Source organism: Xiphophorus hellerii, chromosome 10 (assembly GCF_003331165.1).
Source record: "Xiphophorus hellerii strain 12219 chromosome 10, Xiphophorus_hellerii-4.1, whole genome shotgun sequence".
Taxonomy (NCBI): Eukaryota; Metazoa; Chordata; class Actinopteri; order Cyprinodontiformes; family Poeciliidae; genus Xiphophorus; species Xiphophorus hellerii.
This window is the reverse complement of record NC_045681.1, coordinates 4,672,910-4,684,874: the sequence shown is the minus strand read 5'-3', so window position 1 is coordinate 4,684,874 and position 11,965 is coordinate 4,672,910. Positions and strand designations below refer to the sequence as shown.

At 53.6% G+C, this 11,965-nt stretch overlaps 1 protein-coding gene across 1 annotated transcript in view; it reads left to right on the top strand.

The window, feature by feature from the left end:
* Nucleotides 1–10,919, top strand: part of LOC116727246 (integumentary mucin C.1-like) — a gene marked incomplete at both ends in the record, with an annotated part of 14,732 nt that extends 3,813 nt beyond the window's left edge. Inside the window, one exon of the mRNA XM_032574555.1 lies at nt 10,863–10,919. Within this exon, the coding sequence (XP_032430446.1) occupies nt 10,863–10,919 (57 nt within the window). The remainder of the gene's footprint in view (nt 1–10,862) is intronic.
* Nucleotides 10,920–11,965: the final 1,046 nt, after the last annotated feature.

The window sequence follows — 11,965 nt, the reverse complement described above, 5'->3', positions numbered from 1 at the left end:
ATATCTATTATATTATATATCTAATATTAATTTCCTTTTTTAAATCTTGTAACTGAAATTAGCCCTGATAACATCAAGGAGAAAACCATAAAACATCAGTTTACTTTGACATAAAAAATTAAAATTGGATAATTTTAATTTTTTACAAAAAGTATTCACACTTCACTCTATCCACATTTTTCTGTTACAGTCTTGTGTTCAATCAATCATAGCTTTATTAAAGACACAACTAGGTACACATGAGAAAAAAAAGAGTAATAGTAATAATAATTCAAAAAATAAAATCACATAAAATATAGTAGTCACAAATACAGTTACTGACTGACAGAAAAGCTGAATGGCCAGTGAGTTAAATTTATTTCCTCAAAATTTTAAACACCTTCATCCAATTGCTGTAACATATGAGATGAATATACATGGATATATATCAAAATATTTTTGATCCCAAATCAATGTGCAAATTATTTGTAATAAGACTGTGTGACAAAAATGTAAACTGGAATTGATAAGTTAAAATGTCTGCAACCAATATGCTGTATCTCTAGAGATAGAAAATTAAAATCACTGCATCACACACAATAGAATTTTTTATTTGTTTATTCGACAATAATGCAGAATTGGTGGATGAAATCTTAACGAAATGAAAAATCATTTCTAACTCAACTTCTTTCAATGAATATTGTCTTTCTGAAGCTGAAACAACAACTACTACAGGAGCTCCAACCTCAACCAAAGCTTCTCCAACCACAACAACTGAAGCACCAACAAAAACCACAGAAGCTCAAACTACAACAACAGACCCAACAACGACAGCAGCTCTAACAACAACATCATCAGCCCCAACCACAAAGACAGCAGCACCAACAACCACAACAGCAGCACCAACCACGACAGCAGCTCCAACCACAACAACAGGAGCACCAACCACAACTACAGCAGCACCAACCACAACAACAGCAGCTGCAACCACAACAACAGCAGCACCAACCACAACGACAGCAGCACCAACAACCACCACAGCAGCTCCAACCACAACCACAGCAGCTCCAACCACAACCACAGCAGCCCCAACCACAACAACAGGAGCTCCAACCACAACCACAGCAGCACCAACCACAACCACAGCAGCACCAACAACCACCACAGCAGCTCCAACCACAACCACAGCAGCTCCAACCACAACAACAGGAGCACCAACCACAACAACAGGAGCACCAACCACAACTACAGCAGCCCCAACCACAACAACAGGAGCACCGACCACAACGACAGCAGCCACAACCACGACGACAGCAGCACCAACCACAACTACAGCAGCACCAACAACCACCACAGCAGCTCCAACCACAGCAACAGTAGCTCCGACGACAACTACAGCTGCACCAACAACCACCACAGCAGCTCCAACCACAACTACAGCAGCTCCAACCACAACCACATCAGCCCCAACCACAACAACAGGAGCACCAACCACAACTACAGCAGCACCAACCACAACAACAGCAGCTGCAACCACAACAACAGCAGCTGCAACCACAACAACAGCAGCTGCAACCACAACAACAGCAGCACCAACCACAACGACAGCAGCTCCAACCACAACAACAGGAGCACCAACCACAACGACAGCAGCTCCAACCACAACCACAGCAGCTCCAACCACAACCACAGCAGCCCCAACCACAACGACAGCAGCTCCAACCACAACCACAGCAGCACCAACAACCACCACAGCAGCTCCAACCACAACAGTAGCTCCAACGACAACTACAGCTGCACCAACAACCACCACAGCAGCTCCAACCACAACCACAGCAGCCCCAACCACAACCACAGCAGCCCCAACCACAACAACAGGAGCACCAACCACAACGACTGCAGCTCCAACAACCACCACAGCAGCACCAACCACAACTACAGCAGCTCCAACCACAACCACAGGAGCACCAACCACAACGACTGCAGCTCCAACCACCACCACAGCAGCCCCAACCACAACAACAGCAGCACCAACCACAACTACAGCAGCACCAACCACAACAACAGCAGCTGCAACCACAACAACAGCAGCACAAACCACAACGACAGCAGCTCCAACCACAACAACAGGAGCACCAACCACAACCACAGCAGCCCCAACCACAACAACAGGAGCTCCAACCACAACCACAGCAGCACCAACCACAACCACAGCAGTACCAACAACCACCACAGCAGCTCCAACCACAACAGTAGCTCCAACGACAACTACAGCTGCACCAACAACCACCACAGCAGCTCCAACCACAACCACAGCAGCCCCAACCACAACAACAGGAGCACCAACCACAACGACTGCAGCTCCAACAACCACCACAGCAGCACCAACCACAACTACAGCAGCTCCAACCACAACAACAGCAGAACCAACCACAACTACAGCAGCTCCAACCACAACAACAGGAGCACCAACCACAACTACAGCAGCCACAACCACGACGACAGCAGCCCCAACCACAACGACAGCAGCACCAACCACAACTACAGCAGCACCAACAACCACCACAGCAGCTCCAACCACAGCAACAGTAGCTCCAACCACAACCACAGCAGCCCCAACCACAACAACAAGAGCACCAACCACAACGACAGCAGCTCCAACCACAACCACAGCAGCACCAACCACAACAACAGGAGCACCCACCACAACTACAGCAGCCCCAACCACAACAACAGGAGCACCAACCACAACCACAGCAGCTCCAACCACAACCACAGCAGCCCCAACCACAACGACAGCAGCTCCAACCACAACCACAGCAGCACCAACAACCACCACAGCAGCTCCAACCACAACAGTAGCTCCAACGACAACTACAGCTGCACCAACAACCACCACAGCAGCTCCAACCACAACCACAGCAGCCCCAACCACAACAACAGGAGCACCAACCACAACAACTGCAGCTCCAACAACCACCACAGCAGCACCAACCACAACTACAGCAGCTCCAACCACAACAACAGGAGCACCAACCACAACTACAGCAGCCCCAACCACAACAACAGGAGCACCAACCACAACTACAGCAGCCCCAACCACAACAACAGGAGCACCAACCACAACGACAGCAGCCACAACCACGACGACAGTAGCCCCAACAACCACCACAGCAGCACCAACCACAACAACAGGAGCACCAACCACAACTACAGCAGCCCCAACCACAACCACAGCAGCCCCAACCACAACGACAGCAGCTCCAACCACAACCACAGCAGCACCAACAACCACCACAGCAGCTCCAACCACAACAGTAGTTCCAACGACAACTACAGGAGCACCAACCACAACTACAGCAGCCCCAACCACAACAACAGGAGCACCAACCACAACGACAGCAGCCACAACCACAACGACAGCAGCCCCAACCACAACGACAGCAGCACCAACCACAACTACAGCAGCACCAACAACCACCACAGCAGCTCCAACCACAGCAACAGTAGCTCCGACGACAACTACAGCTGCACCAACAACCACCACAGCAGCTCCAACCACAACTACAGCAGCTCCAACCACAACCACAGCAGCACCAACAACCACCACAGCAGCTCCAACCACAGCAACAGTAGCTCCGACGACAACTACAGCTGCACCAACAACCACCACAGCAGCTCCAACCACAACCACAGCAGCCCCAACCACAACAACAGGAGCACCAACCACAACAACTGCAGCTCCAACAACCACCACAGCAGCACCAACCACAACTACAGCAGCTCCAACCACAACAACAGGAGCACCAACCACAACTACAGCAGCCCCAACCACAACAGGAGCACCAACCACAACTACAGCAGCCCCAACCACAACAACAGGAGCACCAACCACAACGACTGCAGCTCCAACCACCACCACAGCAGCCCCAACCACAACAACAGCAGCACCAACCACAACTACAGCAGCACCAACCACAACAACAGCAGCTGCAACCACAACAACAGCAGATGCAACCACAACAACTGTAGCTCCGACGACAACTACAGCAGCACCGACAACCACCACAGCAGCTCCAACCACAACAGTAGCTCCAACGACAACTACAGCAGCACCAACAACCACCACAGCAGCTCCAACCACAACAGTAGCTCCAACGACAACTACAGCTGCACCAACAACCAACACAGCAGCTCCAACCACAACAACAGCAGCAGAAAGCACGACTACAGCAGCTCCAACCACAACAACAGGAGCACCAACCACAACTAAAGCAGCACCAACCACAACAACAGCAGCTGCAACCACAACAACAGCAGCACCAACCACAACGACAGCAGCACCAACAACCACCACAGCAGCTCCAACCACAACCACAGGAGCACCAACCACAACGACAGCAGCCACAACCACGACGACAGCAGCTCCAACCACAACAGCAGCTCCAAAGACAACTACAGCAGCACCAACAACCACCACAGCAGCTCCAACCACAACAGTAGCTCCAACGACAACAACAGCTGCACCAACAACCACCACAGCAGCTCCAACCACAAAAACAGCAGCAGAAAGCACGACTACAGCAGCTCCAACCACAACAATAGGAGCACCAACCACAACTACAGCAGCACCAACCACAACAACAGCAGCTGCAACCACAACAACAGCAGCTCCAACCACAACCACAGCAGCCCCAACCACAACAACAGGAGCACCAACCACAACTACAGCAGCCCCAACCACAACAACAGGAGCACCAACCACAACGACAGCAGCCACAACCACGACGACAGCAGCCCCAACAACCACCACAGCAGCACCAACCACAACAACAGGAGCACCAACCACAACTACAGCAGCCCCAACCACAACCACAGCAGCCCCAACCACAACGACAGCAGCTCCAACCACAACCACAGCAGCACCAACAACCACCACAGCAGCTCCAACCACAACAGTAGTTCCAACGACAACTACATCTGCACCAACAACCACCACAGCAGCTCCAACCACAACTACAGCAGCCCCAACCACAACAACAGGAGCACCAACCACAACGACAGCAGCCACAACCACAACGACAGCAGCCCCAACCACAACAACAGGAGCACCAACCACAACTACAGCAGCCCCAACCACAACAACAGGAGCACCAACCACAACCACAGCAGCCCCAACCACAACGACAGCAGCTCCAACCACAACCACAGCAGCACCAACAACCACCACAGCAGCCCCAACCACAACAACAAGAGCACCAACCACAACGACAGCAGCTCCAACCACAACCACAGCAGCACCAACCACAACAACAGGAGCACCAACCACAACTACAGCAGCCCCAACCACAACAACAGGAGCACCAACCACAACGACTGCAGCTCCAACAACCACCACAGCAGCACCAACCACAACTACAGCAGCTCCAACCACAACCACAGCAGCCCCAACCACAACAACAGGAGCACCAACCACAACGACTGCAGCTCCAACCACCACCACAGCAGCCCCAACCACAACAACAGCAGCACCAACCACAACTACAGCAGCTCCAACCACAACCACAGCAGCCCCAACCACAACAACAAGAGCACCAACCACAACGACAGCAGCTCCAACCACAACCACAGCAGCACCAACCACAACAACAGGAGCACCAACCACAACTACAGCAGCCCCAACCACAACAACAAGAGCACCAACCACAACGACTGCAGCTCCAACAACCACCACAGCAGCACCAACCACAACTACAGCAGCTCCAACCACAACAACAGCAGCTCCAACCACAACCACAGCAGCACCAACCACAACAACAGGAGCACCAACCACAACTACAGCAGCCCCAACCACAACAACAGGAGCACCAACCACAACCACAGCAGCCCCAACCACAACGACAGCAGCTCCAACCACAACCACAGCAGCACCAACAACCACCACAGCAGCTCCAACCACAACAGTAGCTCCAACGACAACTACAGCTGCACCAACAACCACCACAGCAGCTCCAACCACAACCACAGCAGCCCCAACCACAACAACAGGAGCACCAACCACAACGACTGCAGCTCCAACAACCACCACAGCAGCACCAACCACAACTACAGCAGCTCCAACCACAACAACAGCAGCACCAACCACAACTACAGCAGCTCCAACCACAACAACAGGAGCACCAACCACAACGACAGCAGCCACAACCACGACGACAGCAGCACCAACCACAACTACAGCAGCACCAACAACCACCACAGCAGCCCCAACCACAACAACAGGAGCACCAACCACAACGACTGCAGCTCCAACCACCACCACAGCAGCCCCAACCACAACAACAGGAGCACCAACCACAACTACAGCAGCCCCAACCACAACAACAGGAGCACCAACCACAACGACAGCAGCACCAACCACAACTACAGCAGCACCAACAACCACCACAGCAGCTCCAACCACAGCAACAGTAGCTCCGACGACAACTACAGCTGCACCAACAACCACCACAGCAGCTCCAACCACAACTACAGCAGCTCCAACCACAGCAGCCCCAACCACAACAACAAGAGCACCAACCACAACGACTGCAGCTCCAACAACCACCACAGCAGCACCAACCACAACTACAGCAGCTCCAACCACAACCACAGCAGCCCCAACCACAACAACAGGAGCACCAACCACAACGACTGCAGCTCCAACAACCACCACAGCAGCACCAACCACAACTACAGCAGCTCCAACCACAACAACAGCAGCACCAACCACAACTACAGCAGCTCCAACCACAACAACAGGAGCACCAACCACAACGACAGGAGCACCAACCACAACTACAGCAGCACCAACAACCACCACAGCAGCCCCAACCACAACAACAGGAGCACCAACCACAACGACTGCAGCTCCAACCACAACTACAGCAGCCCCAACCACAACGACAGCAGCTCCAACCACAACCACAGCAGCACCAACAACCACCACAGCAGCTCCAACCACAACAGTAGCTCCAACGACAACTACAGCTGCACCAACAACCACCACAGCAGCTCCAACCACAACCACAGCAGCCCCAACCACAACAACAGGAGCACCAACCACAACGACTGCAGCTCCAACAACCACCACAGCAGCACCAACCACAACTACAGCAGCTCCAACCACAACAACAGCAGCACCAACCACAACTACAGCAGCTCCAACCACAACAACAGGAGAACCAACCACAACGACAGCAGCCACAACCACGACGACAGCAGCACCAACCACAACTACAGCAGCACCAACAACCACCACAGCAGCCCCAACCACAACAACAGGAGCACCAACCACAACGACTGCAGCTCCAACCACCACCACAGCAGCCCCAACCACAACGACAGCAGCACCAACCACAACTACAGCAGCACCAACAACCACCACAGCAGCTCCAACCACAGCAACAGTAGCTCCGACGACAACTACAGCTGCACCAACAACCACCACAGCAGCTCCAACCACAACTACAGCAGCTCCAACCACAACCACAGCAGCCCCAACCACAACAACAAGAGCACCAACCACAACTACAGCAGCCCCAACCACAACAACAGGAGCACCAACCACAACCACAGCAGCCCCAACCACAACGACAGCAGCTCCAACCACAACCACAGCAGCACCAACAACCACCACAGCAGCTCCAACCACAACAGTAGCTCCAACGACAACTACAGCTGCACCAACAACCACCACAGCAGCTCCAACCACAACCACAGCAGCCCCAACCACAACAACAGGAGCACCAACCACAACGACTGCAGCTCCAACAACCACCACAGCAGCACCAACCACAACTACAGCAGCTCCAACCACAACAACAGCAGCACCAACCACAACTACAGCAGCTCCAACCACAACAACAGGAGCACCAACCACAACGACAGCAGCCACAACCACGACGACAGCAGCACCAACCACAACTACAGCAGCACCAACAACCACCACAGCAGCCCCAACCACAACAACAGGAGCACCAACCACAACGACTGCAGCTCCAACCACCACCACAGCAGCCCCAACCACAACAACAGCAGCACCAACCACAACTACAGCAGCTCCAACCACAACAACAGGAGCACCAACCACAACAACAGGAGCACCAACCACAACTACAGCAGCCCCAACCACAACAACAGGAGCACCAACCACAACAACAGGAGCACCAACCACAACTACAGCAGCTCCAACCACAACAACAGCAGCACCAACCACAACTACAGCAGCTCCAACCACAACAACAGGAGAACCAACCACAACGATAGCAGCCACAACCAGGACGACAGCAGCACCAACCACAACTACAGCAGCACCAACAACCACCACAGCAGCCCCAACCACAACAACAGGAGCACCAACCACAACGACTGCAGCCCCAACCACAACGACAGCAGCACCAACCACAACTACAGCAGCACCAACAACCACCACAGCAGCTCCAACCACAGCAACAGTAGCTCCGACGACAACTACAGCTGCACCAACAACCACCACAGCAGCTCCAACCACAACTACAGCAGCTCCAACCACAACCACAGCAGCCCCAACCACAACAACAAGAGCACCAACCACAACGACAGCAGCTCCAACCACAACCACAGCAGCACCAACCACAACAACAGGAGCACCAACCACAACTACAGCAGCCCCAACCACAACAACAGGAGCACCAACCACAACCACAGCAGCCCCAACCACAACGACAGCAGCTCCAACCACAACCACAGCAGCACCAACAACCACCACAGCAGCTCCAACCACAACAGTAGCTCCAACGACAACTACAGCTGCACCAACAACCACCACAGCAGCTCCAACCACAACCACAGCAGCCCCAACCACAACAACAGGAGCACCAACCACAACGACTGCAGCTCCAACAACCACCACAGCAGCACCAACCACAACTACAGCAGCTCCAACCACAACAACAGCAGCACCAACCACAACTACAGCAGCTCCAACCACAACAACAGGAGCACCAACCACAACGACTGCAGCTCCAACAACCACCACAGCAGCACCAACCACAACTACAGCAGCTCCAACCACAACAACAGCAGCACCAACCACAACTACAGCAACTCCAACCACAACAACAGGAGCACCAACCACAACGACAGCAGCCACAACCACGACGACAGCAGCACCAACCACAACTACAGCAGCACCAACAACCACCACAGCAGCCCCAACCACAACAACAGGAGCACCAACCACAACGACTGCAGCTCCAACCACCACCACAGCAGCCCCAACCACAACAACAGCAGCACCAACCACAACTACAGCAGCACCAACAACCACCACAGCAGCTCCAACCACAGCAACAGTAGCTCCGACGACAACTACAGCTGCACCAACAACCACCACAGCAGCTCCAACCACAACTACAGCTGCTCCAACCACAGCAGCCCCAACCACAACAACAAGACCACCAACCACAACGACTCCAGCTCCAACAACCACCACAGCAGCACCAACCACAACTACAGCAGCTCCAACCACAACCACAGCAGCCCCAACTACAACAACAGGAGCACCAACCACAACGACTGCAGCTCCAACAACCACCACAGCAGCACCAACCACAACTACAGCAGCTCCAACCACAACAACAGCAGCACCAACCACAACTACAGCAGCTCCAACCACAACAACAGGAGCACCAACCACAACGACAGGAGCACCAACCACAACTACAGCAGCTCCAACCACAACAACAGCAGCACCAACCACAACTACAGCAGCTCCAACCACAACAACAGGAGAACCAACCACAACGACAGCAGCCACAACCACGACGACAGCAGCACCAACCACAACTACAGCAGCACCAACAACCACCACAGCAGCCCCAACCACAACAACAGGAGCACCAACCACAACGACTGCAGCTCCAACCACCACCACAGCAGCCCCAACCACAACGACAGCAGCACCAACCACAACTACAGCAGCACCAACAACCACCACAGCAGCTCCAACCACAGCAACAGTAGCTCCGACGACAACTACAGCTGCACCAACAACCACCACAGCAGCTCCAACCACAACTACAGCAGCTCCAACCACAGCAGCCCCAACCACAACAACAAGAGCACCAACCACAACGACTGCAGCTCCAACAACCACCACAGCAGCACCAACCACAACTACAGCAGCTCCAACCACAACCACAGCAGCCCCAACCATAACAACAGGAGCACCAACCACAACGACTGCAGCTCCAACAACCACCACAGCAGCACCAACCACAACTACAGCAGCTCCAACCACAACAACAGCAGCACCAACCACAACAACAGCAGCACCAACCACAACTACAGCAGCTCCAACCACAACAACAGGAGAACCAACCACAACGACAGCAGCCACAACCACGACGACAGCAGCACCAACCACAACTACAGCAGCACCAACAACCACCACAGCAGCCCCAACCACAACAACAGGAGCACCAACCACAACGACTGCAGCTCCAACCACCACCACAGCAGCCCCAACCACAACGACAGCAGCACCAACCACAACTACAGCAGCACCAACAACCACCACAGCAGCTCCAACCACAGCAACAGTAGCTCCGACGACAACTACAGCTGCACCAACAACCACCACAGCAGCTCCAACCACAACTACAGCAGCTCCAACCACAACCACAGCAGCCCCAACCACAACAACAAGAGCACCAACCACAACGACACCAGCTCCAACCACAACCACAGCAGCACCAACCACAACAACAGGAGCACCAACCACAACTACAGCAGCCCCAACCACAACAACAGGAGCACCAACCACAACGACAGCAGCTCCAACCACAACCACAGCAGCACCAACAACCACCACAGCAGCTCCAACCACAACAGTAGCTCCAACGACAACTACAGCTGCACCAACAACCACCACAGCAGCTCCAACCACAACCACAGCAGCCCCAACCACAACAACAGGAGCACCAACCACAACGACTGCAGCTCCAACAACCACCACAGCAGCACCAACCACAACTACAGCAGCTCCAACCACAACAACAGCAGCACCAACCACAACTACAGCAGCTCCAACCACAACAACAGGAGCACCAACCACAACGACAGCAGCCACAACCACGACGACAGCAGCACCAACCACAACTACAGCAGCACCAACAACCACCACAGCAGCCCCAACCACAACAACAGGAGCACCAACCACAACGACTGCAGCTCCAACCACCACCACAGCAGCCCCAACCACAACAACAGCAGCACCAACCACAACTACAGCAGCTCCAACCACAACAACAGGAGCACCAACTACAACAACAGGAGCACCAACCACAACTACAGCAGCCCCAACCACAACAACAGGAGCACCAACCACAACAACAGGAGCACCAACCACAACTACAGCAGCTCCAACCACAACAACAGCAGCACCAACCACAACTACAGCAGCTCCAACCACAACAACAGGAGAACCAACCACAACGACAGCAGCCACAACCACGACGACAGCAGCACCAACCACAACTACAGCAGCACCAACAACCACCACAGCAGCCCCAACCACAACAACAGGAGCACCAACCACAACGACTGCAGCTCCAACCACCACCACAGCAGCCCCAACCACAACGACAGCATCACCAACCACAACTACAGCAGCACCAACAACCACCACAGCAGCTCCAACCACAGCAACAGTAGCTCCGACGACAACTACAGCTGCACCAACAACCACCACAGCAGCTCCAACCACAACTACAGCAGCTCCAACCACAACCACAGCAGCCCCAACCACAACAACAAGAGCACCAACCACAACGACAGCAGCTCCAACCACAACCACAGCAGCACCAACCACAACAACAGGAGCACCAACCACAACTACAGCAGCCCCAACCACAACAACAGGAGCACCAACCACAACCACAGCAGCCCCAACCACAACGACAGCAGC